This window comes from Ranitomeya variabilis, chromosome 5, assembly GCF_051348905.1.
Source record: "Ranitomeya variabilis isolate aRanVar5 chromosome 5, aRanVar5.hap1, whole genome shotgun sequence".
NCBI classification, from domain to species: domain Eukaryota; kingdom Metazoa; phylum Chordata; class Amphibia; order Anura; family Dendrobatidae; genus Ranitomeya; species Ranitomeya variabilis.
Window position 1 is genome coordinate 530,552,050 of NC_135236.1, and position 14,218 is coordinate 530,566,267.

The 14,218-nt window shown below is 41.6% G+C and overlaps 1 protein-coding gene across 5 annotated transcripts in view; it reads left to right on the plus strand.

Annotated features, from left to right (window-relative positions):
* Window positions 1-4,009, plus strand: part of PPP2R2B (protein phosphatase 2 regulatory subunit Bbeta) — a 480,390-nt gene extending 476,381 nt beyond the window's left edge. For all 5 annotated transcript variants that reach the window (XM_077265822.1, XM_077265823.1, XM_077265821.1 and 2 more), the window contains 3 exons: window positions 682-851; window positions 2,490-2,581; window positions 3,311-4,009. In XM_077265822.1, the coding sequence (XP_077121937.1) occupies window positions 682-851; window positions 2,490-2,581; window positions 3,311-3,590 (542 nt within the window). In that variant the 3' untranslated portion in view covers window positions 3,591-4,009. The remainder of the gene's footprint in view (window positions 1-681; window positions 852-2,489; window positions 2,582-3,310) is intronic.
* Window positions 4,010-14,218: the final 10,209 nt, after the last annotated feature.

The following is a 14,218-nucleotide window of genomic DNA, read 5'->3' on the forward strand; positions in this document are numbered from 1 at the left end:
GTCATACTCTTGGGGTTATGATATGGGATGGAATAATGTATGGTAGCTGTACCCCTCTGGTCTTCATTGCAGGTACACTAACCGCTTGGCATCACATTCATTTGGGCTGGAACCAGAATTACTTTCTCCAAACTGTACAATGAGCCATTTTTCAACACCCCACCACCAGGCTCGCATGCTACTGTGAGGAGCACATGTGGCCTAAACATGATGCAAAGGCTTGCAGTGGCTCCACATTAGTCTCCCATCAAGCACATCTAGGACGTCATTGGTCAGCAATTGCAATGATTGCTTTCAGCAGCAGATCTTGATGATTTGCATGCCCAAGTGCATTCAGTATGGCAGAACATTCCTCAGACAACCATTAATAACCTGACTGATAGCAGCCAAGTAGGGCATTTTTGAGTGTGGTACTCGTTCACGCTATTGAATAAATCGAGATGGTTTTTGAAAATTTTCATCCACTTTTTTCGTCATTTGCATATCATTCCTTATCTTTAACATGGCTATCAATCATGCGATATTCATAAATCAATTACTTTTCCTTCTTGATGTTTCAATGTTCAGGTATGGGTGTGTGCCTGCCACATTTCCTCCAACACTTTGGCTTCTTTACTATAGTTACTTGGTCTCTGAATCTGCATATTTAATAATTCATGAAATTTCCTTTTATGATTTCAGTATTTGAAGAGCCAGAAGATCCCAGCAACAGGTCATTTTTCTCAGAGATCATCTCTTCCATTTCGGATGTAAAGTTCAATCATAGTGGTCGGTATATAATGACAAGAGACTACCTTACAGTCAAAGTCTGGGACCTCAACATGGAGAACAGACCAATAGAGACCTACCAGGTAAAAGAAGTTTGGCAAAATGTTATACAACAAATTGTGAAATCAAGCAACCAAATAAAACGGTTTCTCTGCCTTTCTAGAGTGATATTTTATATTTTCTTTGATAGGCAGAGCTTTAGAAAATAGTAATTCGCCATAAATATGGAATTTGTTTTGCTTAATATAAATTCCTCTCTTCTCCTGAATCTCGTTCTATTTTTTGGTCCAGCATTTCTCCATTTCTTAGATATGGCCTCCTTTTCCTTGTAAAGCTAGTCATTTTAGACAACTAGATGTGGTGCTGAAGACTCTCAATGAGAAGAGGACCACACACAGTTGGCTAATAAGACTAGATTTACATACAGGTACGAGATTTACATACAGGTATCTCAATGGAGAGATACAGGAGCAAAAGAGCAATAACGCCAGATAAAGGGAAACAGTAACATTTACACCAGGTCAACAAAATGCATATTTCAAGGCAAGTAACAAGTCCTCTTTAAATTTGTCTGTCCCTGACGTGTTTATCTACGAATAACATATATTATGTTATTCATAAAGGGGTTGTCTGAAGTTCATAAGTAAAATTGGTAAGTGCTTGTAAAATATAACAATTGTGCAAATGATCCCTTATTAAAAATCCTCTCCGTTCCTAAAAACGGAGGGCTTTTTAATGTTATAGTGTACAGCTCATTCCCCAATATGGTAGCCATCTTGCAGTCCCAGGTTGGCCTGTTATGTAGGTAATGAGCACGTGGCATGAGCAGTCTATGCTTTACCGCAAGATTCCCATGCTGCATAAGTAATTCTGCCTCTGCTAGAGACTTGAAGGCACAGTTCGGACCAGAAGCTCAACCTTACCATGGGTCTGAACTGTAATGGTCTGATACGCACTTCACCCAGAAAAGCAGGGGGCCAAGAGTGGTTCTGTCCTGAATATTCATCTCGAGCCAACGCCTTGGGGTTTAAATCTGCGCTCGCGCTATGTGGCCTCAGACTTGTGAATTCTGACAGTGCGCGCTATTAAGGTTCTCGAGTGCCAGCTGCAGGAGCGGAAGTATTCCATTTACATACATGCGGTCACATGCCGACTAGACATTGTTGTGAATTAGAATTCTGACTATGTAACCTGTCAAATCCTCTTAAACAAAATGCAGTCCCCCATCTACTATACTTTTTTGGCAGATCATGTAGATATACCATAAATTCACGAGATGGGAATACCCCTTTATGACAGGAAGGCCATCTTCTCATTCTGGATGTAAGAAAGCAAGTTCACATTAGTGAAGGCTTCATTAGACTAGACATACTGCACAGGTGGAGTGTGTAATTTCACCAATGTCTGTATTAGTCACAATTCGCACCATTACTATCATTTACTTTTCTACTTGAATAGGAAGCGATGGGTATGTTGGGCATTCTTCTTGAGGCCTTGCTCCCAAATTCTCCTACTTACCTTTAGTCACATATGGCTATTTTTTTCCTGCACACACAATGCAATATCAGGGTGTGTTGCTATGTACTGTATATCTTGCTGGCAAATTAGTATGACAAGAAGCAAATGTCTTGGCAATGTGTGATATTATAGAGAGAGGATTTGCAATTAAGCTGTCAGCAGCGTTTTTGAATGATCTGAGCTGTCTTTTGTTTCTATTTCAGGTCCATGATTACCTCCGCAGCAAACTATGTTCACTTTATGAGAATGACTGCATTTTTGACAAATTTGAATGTGTATGGAATGGTTCAGACAGGTAAGGACACAGAGTCCTGGACTCTGCATGTTAAATAAGTGTATGTGCTGGATAGTATATATGTATATAGATCTGTGTGTGTATATATGTATATACAGTAGTTCTATGTGTATGTATATAGATCTATATGTGTGTATGTATATGTATGTACATATATAGATCTATGCATACTGATGTATCTATGTAACATGGCATTTTTAAGTGTTTTGGTTGTACGGTATTAAAGGGATTTTTCTATTGCATAGTGTAAGTCCACTGAATATGCCAAAAATGGTGGAACTGGGTCACCTCCATGTATCTGTTTTTTCTGGAACATCAAATTCTCCATACATTGTTTAAAGAAAAAAGTATTTATTTTGCATCAGTCATGACCAGAAACATGGGTGTATGTAAGGGGGTACCATAAGGTCACATCCCCCTCCCATTGGTCTTGGTAATATCATCCACAAAGGAAGGATTGGATGCTAGTGGGTTTTTTTATCTGCAGAGCAATTTCATGTCGCTAGTCAATTTAAATATTTAACTTTATGAAATTGTATTTTTTTTCCTTCAATGTGCCAAAGTAGTGGAATAGACACCCATGAAAACCATTTTGATTTCAGCTTACTTAGTTGAACTTTAAAATCTGATTCTACTTGTTTTTGTTTTTATTTCATTTGTGGTTTTATTTCTTGTATTATGATGTTTTTTGCCCTAAAATTCATCAACCATTGTATTATTGTCTTCCAGTGTCATAATGACTGGCTCATACAATAACTTCTTCAGAATGTTTGATCGCAACACCAAACGTGATGTCACATTGGAAGCCTCCAGAGAAAACAGCAAGCCAAGAGCAATTCTCAAACCACGCAAAGTCTGCGTAGGAGGCAAACGCAGAAAAGATGAAATTAGCGTGGACAGCCTGGACTTTAGCAAAAAAATTCTCCACACTGCTTGGCACCCTTCAGAAAACATCATAGCAGTGGCAGCCACAAATAACCTGTATATATTTCAGGACAAGGTTAACTAGAACATTAATAAAGTTATACTAGGTTCCATGTGTTCTAAGGCTTTTTCATATTGATTTCTCTCTTCCCGTTTTCTAATATATTATTTTTTTGGTTTACTTTTATTTCATTTATCAAGTTCTTCCTCTGCTGAGATATAAAAGAAATAAACTGGCTTCCCAAATCCTAATTTTACCAGTTCAATCAGTTGATGTTCATATATTTTGTTGTTTTTTTTTTTTGTCTCATTTTTGTTTGTTTTTTCTTGTGCTCTCAACTTTTCTTGCAGCATGGTTCTCAAACATACTCTCTGGGAGTGTATTTTTGGCCTCTCATGCAGCATGAATAGTATAAGCAAGGAACTTTGGACAAAACAAATGTTGGGCGTATATAATACTACTTTTTAATTGATAATTCAATTTTTAATAAAAGTTGATCGTTACAAATACGTGTTTGTCCTTATTTCTGAACATTGAATAAGGTATTTCAGATTGGCTTGTTAGAATGGGTCCCTGTAAACAGTAACCCAGCATAGTAATCCCGGTTTAGTTTAGCATGGCGGTGACATTTATTTATTATGGTTTGTTTAATGTAGTGCCATCATATTCCATAGCGCTTATCGAATTAATCATCACTGTTCCCATTGAGGCCATGTGCACACGTTCAGTATTTTTTGCGTTTTTTTCGCGTTTTTTCGCTATAAAAACGTGATAAAAATGTGAAAAAAACGCTAACATATGCCTCCCATTATTTTCAGGGTATTCCGCATTTTTTGTGCAAATGTTGCATTTTTTTCCGCGAAAAAATCGCATCGCGGAAAAAAAAGCAACATGTTCATTAAATTTGCAGAATTGCGGTGTTCCGCACACCTAGGAATGCATTGATCTGCTTACTTCCCACACGGTCTGTGCACACCATGCGGGAAGTAAGCAGATTATGTGCGGTTGGTACCCAGGGTGGAGGAGAGGAGACTCTCCTCCACGGACTGGGCACCATATAATTGTTAAAAAAAAAAAAAAAAAAGAATTAAAATAAAAAATAGTGATATACTCGCCTTCGATGGCCCCCGCAGTCTTCCCGCCCCTCAGGTGCATGCTGCCGCTTCGGTTCCTATAGCTGGTGTGTGGTGAAGGACCTGCGATGACGTCGCAGTCTTGTGATTGGTCGCGAGACCGGTCATGTGACCGCGACTTCATCGAAGGTCCTTCACACACACATCATCTATAGGAACGGACGCCGCTGAGGAGATCGGCTGTTTGCAGGTGAGTATAACCATTTTTTTTATTTTTTTTATTACTTTTAAACATTCTATCTTTTACTATTGGTGCTGCATAGGCTGCATCTATAGTAAAAAGTTGGTCACACTTGTCAAACACTATGTTTGACAAGTGTGACCAACCTGTCAGTCAGTTTTCCAAGCTATGCTACAGATCGCTTGGAAAACTTTAGCATTCTGCAAGCTAATTTCGCTTGCAAAATGCTAAAAAAAAACGCAAAAAAAACGGGAAAAAAACGCAAAAAAAAATAAATTTGGATTTCTTGCAGAAAATTTCCGGTTTTCTTCAGGAAATTTCTGCAAGAAATCCTGACGTGTGCACATACCCTGAGGCTCACAGTCTAAATTCCTTATCAGTGTGTCTTTGGAGTGGGGGAGGAAACTCACACAACTACATGAGAACATACAAAACCCATTGCAGTTTTGTCCTTGGTGGGATTTAAACCCAGGACCCCAGAGCAGCAAGGCTACAGTGCTGCTGATGCACCGTGCTGCCTAGGACAATACATTCATAGAATTAAACTGCACAATTCGGTGACCAGGCTCTTCAGCCATTGGCCCTTATTGCGGCAGAAAACTTTTACCTATTAGTATTCACAGTTCCCATGTAAAGGGAATCCGTTTGTTTGCTCAACCCTCCTAAGCCGCCTTTATAGGAAGTTGAATGAAATTACACCTTGATGTCTGCAATCCGATGTCGTGTTCCACAGAAATCCATGTTCTTCTTATATGTAAATGAGCTATTGTAGACATTATAACCATTTCCACAATCTCTCAAATGCTGTAAGGTGGCGACACTGGACTTGTGTTCCTAGATCCTACTGATATGTTACAAATATGTAGAACGGAAATATTGCTGATTTCAGGTTTCAGCACTCATATTATGGAGTAAATAGTTTTCCTTTGGGGATAGAGAAACCTTTGTGTGACCTCACCATATGGAGGGTTAGGCAAAGGACGAAGAGGTCATACAATACAATCCTGAAAGCAACTACCGTATTTTTTGGACTATAAGATGCACAGGACCAAAAGATGCACCCCAAATTTTCAGAAAGAAAATGGGGGGGAGAAAAATGGAGGTCAGTCTTACAGTCTTGAATTCATATTACGGGGGGGTGGTGGATCGGCAGTGCTGGTGACAGCAGGAGTCGTCCGGTGGTCCGGCGCTGCAGTGCGATGATCTCACTCACTCATCCCAGCATGGTGCTTCAGTTTCAGCGGTGCTATGCGGGGCTTTGAAGACATGGTGCGGCAGTTTCAGGACCACTGAATGAGAGAGAGATCACCGCAAACTGTAAAAACATTGCGACCGTAAGACGCACCCCTATTTTTCCCAAAAAAATTTTTTGGGGAAAAGTGCATCTTATGGTCCGAAAAATATGGTACATGCACAAATTCAAACAGTTAAGGAGAATTATTAGGCAATTTGTAGTTTTTAGTTTTATTTTTGAACAACTCCAGTGCTGTCGGATAATCCAAAAGGTTAATAAAAGTGAGGTATTATCTTTGGAGAATATCTGTGTGCATAATTATTAGGCAGCTATTAGTGTGCAGAATGATGCAACTAAATGAAAAACATAAATATTCCCATTTCGATTTATTTACATCTGTTAAAGTAATAAGTGAAAAACTGTGCAAAAATACATTTGACATTTAAAATCTAAAAAACAGTGACCAATGTAGCACCCTTCTTTTCAGTAACAGTCTTAAGCCTTCCATCTTAATCAGTTGATTATCAACTTTCTGGGCTGTTCAGAGAGGTGTACGGTTTTTCTTTGCCATAAATTTCTTGTATAAGTAGGTCACACAGGTTCTCAGTAGGGTTTAAGTCATGTGAGGGAGGGGGCTATGTTATTATTTTTTTCATTTTTAAGGGCACATGCATACGTTGAGTATTTGGTGAGTTTTTAACCTCAGTATGTGTAAGCCAAAACCAGAAGCGGAACAGTCCGAGGAAAAGTATAGTAGAAACAAGTCAACACTTCTGCATTTGTTGCCCACTCTTTGCTTTGGCTTACAGATACTGAGGTAAAAACCCACCAAATACACAATGTGTGTACGTGGCCTATGGTCTTTACTAGCAGCCAAGCAGTGGAGTACTTCTATGCATGCGATGGACCATTCCCTCTGCATTAAAATTGTAGTTTTCTTGAAAGATGCAGACTCTTTTGTGTACCACTGCTTGAAGAAAATAGAAAAAGACAAGTAGGCTCTTCCATGGGAAGATCCATCTCACGAAGACTTGCAGTACCACAGAAGCTAGTAAGAAGCTAGTAGAGACTGCTTGAAGAAAATGTCCTCTAAAAGCTGGCGGGATAGGTTTGAGAGTTGATTCTATACATTTTGAGTCGATCTTCAAAATGAAAAGGTTCAACTAACTTGTCTTTAATAATACCAGCCCATAACCGTACCTCACCCCCATCTTGTTGGCATCTGAGTTGAAGTGGATGCTTGTTACTGTTACAACCACGGGCCCGTCTATCTGCTCTATCAAGAGTCTAATCAGTCCATAAAACCTTTGAAAAAACGGTCTTCAGATATTTCTTGGCCCATTCTTGACGTGTTTAACTTACCGTTATGGGTCTTGTTCAGCTGTGGTTGTTTGCCTTCCGTACCTTGGTCATGTCTCTGAGCACTGAACGCCGTGTACTTCTGGGCACTCCAGGTAGGTTTCAGTTCTGTAGTATATCGGCATTGGAGGATAATGATCACTTCACATTTTATTCTTAAATCTTTTGCAGTTAATATGCTTCTTTTTGTTTCTCAACACTTTTTTTTCTTTTTTTTTGCAGTAGTTGACAATTTACAACAAAACTTTTAATTCTGTGATCATGTCCCAATATCTTAGCAATTTCAAGAGTGCTGCATCCTTCTGTAAGACTTAACCATTTGTTACCTTTTTTTTTAGCCCATTGTGGCTGAGGAAAACAAGCTGTGCCTAATAAGTATGCACTTTTTGATAAAGGGTGTTGTATCATTCCTTAGGACACACCCTACCTCATTACACAAATTACATCACCTGATCTTCAGCCAATAAGCTCTCAAGTTTATATAGGTTGGAGTTGGATATATGCATACAAATATGCTCAAAATACTCACTTGCCTAATAAAATTGGGCACACAGTGTATAATTTTTCCGGAGTATTCATGAGGAAAGGGCTCCTCCAGGCCAATCTCTGCAGTGACAGACAGGCTGATATTTCTAAATGCGTAAACGGCACCATGAGAGGCAAGATAGGCTATGTGTCCTGTGAATTCTTCAAGAACTCCAAGCGGCCGAATGGCACAATTTTTCTCTGTTGCTTTTTAAATTAGATGTCTGCACCTGTAGCTGTCATATGCCCTTATGTAGGTCAGCATATTAAGACGACCCATTTGGGTTGTTACCGTAATAGCCACATGAAAGAACACCCGTACATGATTATTAAAGGGGTTGTCCAATATTAGGACAACCTCATCCAAAATACTATATTCCCCCTTGTAAAATATGCCCTAGACTCCCATTCAATGTCAGCGCCAGGTCTTTCAAAGCTCACGTGACATTAGCTGCAAGGCTCACGTAGCATAACAATTAGAGAACCCTATTGAGCTGCTCAGTGTTTCGATACTCCAGCATGCGTGCATCCCTTTCCAGGAGTAGAAACAGTATAATGGGCCTCTGACACACCACCTACTACAGGCAACCCACCTGATGGAGACCCAACTTTGAGTCTCCACATTTCAAAATTTAATTGTCACACATCACTAAAGCGGCATAAATTTCCACAAATTATAAACCGTATAATAGGCCTCTGACACCCCTTCCACCACAGGCAACACACCAGATGGAGACCCAATTTGGAGTCTCCATATTTCAAAAAATTCACACAAACCACTAAAGTGGCATCAATTTCCACAAAGTAAAAACAGTATAATAGGCCTCTTACACACCACCTACTGCAATAGGAAAAACAACCGCACTCATGGGTGAATGCAAAAATGTGAAACGGTTTATTTACAATAGTCACCACACTAGAAATGTAACAAAGATTGATTGGGAAGATAGCAGTAGTACTCTCATTGTCCTGTAGCCAGCCCTCATATGTGAGCTGTAGTATGTACATATCTCATGATGCTTTGTGTATATATTGGTCTTTTGTTTTGTTTTTATAACACACTAATGATTATGTACCTATCTTGTAGCAATGCTTGAGAAAGACTCAGGATTGGGTGGAAACATTGCTTGCTTACTGCTACCTTCCGAATCATCAATCTTTGCTACATTTCTAGTATGGTGACTATTGTAAATAATACTTTTCACTTTTTGCATTCACCATGAGTTACTGTTTTTCCTATTGTCAAGTTGGACTAAGTCCTGTTCAACCTGCACAAACCTACCCTGCTGAGTGCTTACCTTCTCTATTCCCCCACAACTTCTACTACAGGCAACCCACCATATGGAGACCCAACTTGGGAGTCTCCACATTAAAAAAAAAACATTGTTTCTAATAGCAGTAGCAACAGCAGGCACAGAAGATGCCACAAAGATAGAACTGACTGCAATAAAGCGAGACCAATACATGGCACTAAAAAACACCATCGCCTAGTCGCCCAATCTGTGACTGGAGTGCAAAAGTCATTGGAGATCCATAACTTGTTCGTTTTAATGAAAGATAGGCGGCCTACACTTTCAGGGGACAGCCTGTTAGGCGATGGGATTCTCCTGCTGCTCAGGATAGATCCCAAGTTTTATCTTGCCTCTGCGGTCTCCCATTCAGGCTCGGCCGCCGTGGGCGCTGCTCATCATAGACATATTTGGTTGCTGCTGGCTCCCCTGCCAAGTCTATGGTAACCAGCGATGGGCACTTGCGGCTTGATGCTCTAGAATCTAAGTCCAGAAATCTTACTGAGCATGCCCGTGATGTGGTGGCTTTTCATGGGAGGCCAGACCTGGGCTACCCTGGTGACGTGGCAGTCCTGGATTTGGCCATGCAGATGATGCCTCAGTCGACTGAGCCTGAGTGAGGTGGAGCCTGAGGTATAAAAGACCACCAGTGGCAGACGCGCTAGTATCATTTATGTGTGTGGAGGCTCTACCACTCTGCATGTTGTATGTCTGTCTAGCTTTTGGACTGTACACATAGGCAGGCAGCTAGCGTCAGTGGGGGCAATTAGCTGTTTGGCTTAGCATCTGTTACCTAAATGTGTGCGGTTAGCACAGTAGAGTTTCAGAGCAACCTTAACCCTTAGGGTTTTATGCTCAGCATGTTTCTTTCCTGTGTGCGATTGTCTCGGTTCAGTTGCAGTGCGAGTTCAGTTCATGTGCTTGTCCTGTGACGTTTAACAGGACATAGCACTTTGTACTCGTTAGTACTGTTCCTTCCTGTGGAGTAACAGAGCTTGGAACTCAGCGTCCTGTTCACACTGAGTGGTGTAAACTCTATGTACAATTAATCGCTCACCGTTAGTTCTGTCATTGCTCTCTAGCAGCAGTTTAACATCTCTGCACAGTGGACCCCTGGTTGGGATTGCACTTTATTATTTATTTTATTTAGTGGAATCACCAACCCTAACACAGCCAGATGCGCTTATCCGTGAGGACACCAACAGTAGTGCTGAAGACACGTTCTGAGAGAACGCTGGCTGCCGGGCATGACCAAACCTCCAAGGCATGACAGGCGAGCTCAGGTAACTCTTCCATTTTTGAAGACCAAAATGCAAAAGGGTCCAACCCCCACCTGATGGCATTGATAATGAGCTCCAGTTACTCATGTACCATCCTCTCCGGTCGTTCACAACAGGTCAGACTTGTGCTCTGTTCTGCTGGTGCATGGGCTGGTCTAAAAAAAAAATGTGAAACGACTCACAGAAATTGCTTATGGCACTTATACTGCTGTTAATGTTTTTGCGATGACACCTTGATGTTCCCATGGTTTGGCATCTAGAACTGGGATGCATACTGTGTACCTCACTGCTGTCTTGGGGAAAAGATTGTCTACAAGCTTATTTCGATACTCAAGCATGTGCGCATCCCTTTCCAGGAGGGGAAGCATTTGGCTAAATTTACTCTTGCCCGTGGATCTAACAGAGTGGCAACACAATAGTCAGTACTATTGCTAACCCTAAGAATATGGGTATCTTGTTGAAGATAGTTCAGCAAAAAGGCAAGAAGGCGCTCGTATGTCAGGCGCTTTCATGAATTCCAAGTCCATGGTGTGTTGGTGGGGCAACACTCAAGGTTCCAACATCCTCCCACCAACCACGGACAACAGAGCGGATCATTATCCTCTTCATCTCTTGACTTGCGTGTCCATCTCGTTGTCCTCCATTTGTTCCTCAGCTACTGCATCTTCACTAACAGTTTGGTACCATGAGCCCCCCTTGATCGCTGTAAGCCACCCTCCCTTGGAATCCACCTGTGCGACAACAGTCTGGAAATTTGAGATATTTTTTTCCTTTCCGCATCCTCCGCTGAAAACAACACCTCCTCATGCAGACTATTCAACATGTGCTCCAGCATGTAGTTAATTGGAATAGTGATTCTGATGATGGCATTGTCAGCGCTAACCACCTTAGTAGTCATTTCAAAACTGTGCAGAAGGGTGCAGAGGTCCCAAACCTGTGCTCACTCTGCAAGCATGATTTGCACCACATCCGAACTGCGTTGGCCCAGGCTATGCAAAAGGACATGTGGCACAAGGGCTGATCTTTGCTGTCAGAGCCACGGTAACATGTGCAGAGTGGAATTTCACAGTGTCGAAATATCGCTGATCAATTGGTTAACCGATAGGCCGAAAGACTTCTGTAGCGATGCAAGTTGATGACCTGCAAGGTGCGAATTTCGGAAGTGAGCACACAGCAAAGACGTGAGCCATGCAAGGCACGTGTGTGAGGTTGCCAAGGTGTAGGGTCACCACCAGGTTTGCACTGCTATAGCACACAACCTTCCCTGTGGTTGAGAAAACACTACCACCAGGCTGAGGACGTGAGCCATTCAAGGCACATGTGTGAGCTTGCCTCGCCGTAGGACCGCCACCAGGTTCACACGGTCATCGGACACTGCCTTCCCTGGATGAAGGTTCAGTGGAGATAGCCATTGCTCTAACTCTGCCTGGATATGTGTCCACAACTCTTGAGCTGTGTGACTGCGATCTTCAAGGCATATTAATTTGAACCCTGTCTTAATTGCGGTTAGCCCTGGCTGCGCAGTATGGAGGTGGGGGCGATTCTAAATGCACTGTTGCAACGTGTATTTGATTAAGGGAGGGGTTTAGGGCTAAGGGGGTGGCCCTAGAGAGGAGGTGGAGGATGCAGAAGCAGTGGAGGAACTGATAGATACAGAGGTTTGTCCTGCAAGCCTTGGGGGTTCAAAGACTTGTGGCGCAGCCCCTTGATCGCCTGTCCCCACAGTCACCAGCCCGGCCAGTAACAGATATTGTAATTGGTCTTTAGATAGGACGAGACGGTGTGTGTTCAGTTGAGCTTTCATTCACATTAACACCTAACCCACGTACATGTCGAACACCAATCATATTCCACCTTCCACCACGACCTCTCTTTTTCACCACTCATTTTGTAAGTAGCCTTCCTCTTCTGTAACCTCCTGTTTCACAACCATAGGCCCACAGCTGTCAGTCACCTGTCACTAAATGAACAATCACTATTTTCTTAGTGTGCCAGAACAACACTGTTAAACCTACCAATTTTAAAGTGGTAATCTGACCTTCTAATTAGCCACTGAAGCATAGTTTTATCACAAACGATTTGGATTAGCTAATTGGCCATCCAGGCTGCACGCCAACATTAGTTCTATTTTTAAGTGGAAATCTGGCCTTCTGATTTGTCTCTGAAACAGTTTTATCACAAACGATTTTGAGTAGCTAATTGTGACTCACGGCTGCACCACAATAATAGGCCTAACGATTTTTAAGTGGAAATCTAGCCTTCTGATTTCAACAAGATGTCCGCTTTGTTTATGGCCAGGGACATGTAGCTTCGGCAGCCAATCACAGAATACCTTATGTTATGATGTTGTGGATGGTTTCTGCTCCTTGATTGGCTGCCGGAATCAACACACTTAAAGTTAAACAAAAAAATATCTAAACGGGCTTGTCGCTCCTCTAACCTCTTTACCTGCTTCTCTAACTTCTCCCCTCCTCTCATCAAACACATCCCCCCATCTCCAAAATGGGGTCATTTGTGAGGGGTTTCCACTGTTTAAGCACATCAGGGGATGTACAAACTCGGCATGGCGTCTGCTAATTCCAGCAAATTTTACTTTCAAAAAGTCAAATGGGAATCCTTCTCTTCCAAGCCCTGCAGTGTTCCCAAACATTAGTTTTCCCCCACTTATGGGGTATCTGCGTACTGAGGAGAAATAGCACAGAAATTGTATCCTGTTACCATTATGAAAATGCTACATTTGGAGCTCAAAAAACATTTTTGTGGGAAAAATGTGATATTTTTTTTTTATTTTCACAGCTCAACGTTATAAGCTTCAGTGAAGCACCTGTGGGTTCAAGGTGCTCAATGCACATCTATATAAGTTTCCCTGAATGGTCTAGTTTTCAAAATGGTGTCACTTGTGGGATGTTTCTACTGTCTAGGCACATCAAGGGCCCTCCAAACACGACATGATGTCCGCTAATTGTTCCAGCAAATTTTATATTCAAAAAGTCTAATGGCGCTCCTTCCCTTCCAAGCCCTGCTGTGCACCCAAACCGTGGTTTTCCCCCCACATATGGGGTATCTGCATGCTCAGGAAAAATTGCACAACAAATTGTTTGGTCCACTTTCTCCTATTACCCTTGTAAAATTAAAAGAAATTGAGTCTAAAGGAAAATTTTTATGAATAAAGTTAAATGTTTATTTTTTCCTTCCACATTCCATTATTTCCTGTGAAGCACCAGAAGGGTTAATAAACTTCTTGAATGTGTTTTTGAGTACCTTGGGGGGGGAGTGCAGTTTTTAGTATGGTGTCACATTTAGGTATTTTCTGTCATATAGGTCCCTCAAAGTCATTTCAAATGTGAGGTGGTCCCTTAAAATAATGGTTTTGCTAATTTTGTTGTAAAAACGAGAAATCGCTGATAAACTTAAGTTTAAAAAATTGTGCTGATATAAAGTAGACATGTGGAATATTTAATTTTTTAACGATTGTGTGACTGTCATGTTCCCAATGCCAGGGAATTAAACACATAACACGGGCAAAAAACAGGACGAGCTCTAGGGTGATGGAACCTGAGCTGACCGCGATCCTGAACCTCAACACTCAACCAACAGCAGCCGGGGAACGTTCCTGGGGGGACTCAAGACGTCTCGCGCCAGCCGGAGATCTAGCTACCCCTATAAGAAGAATCACAGACCTATCTTGCCTCCAGAGAAATATTCCCACAG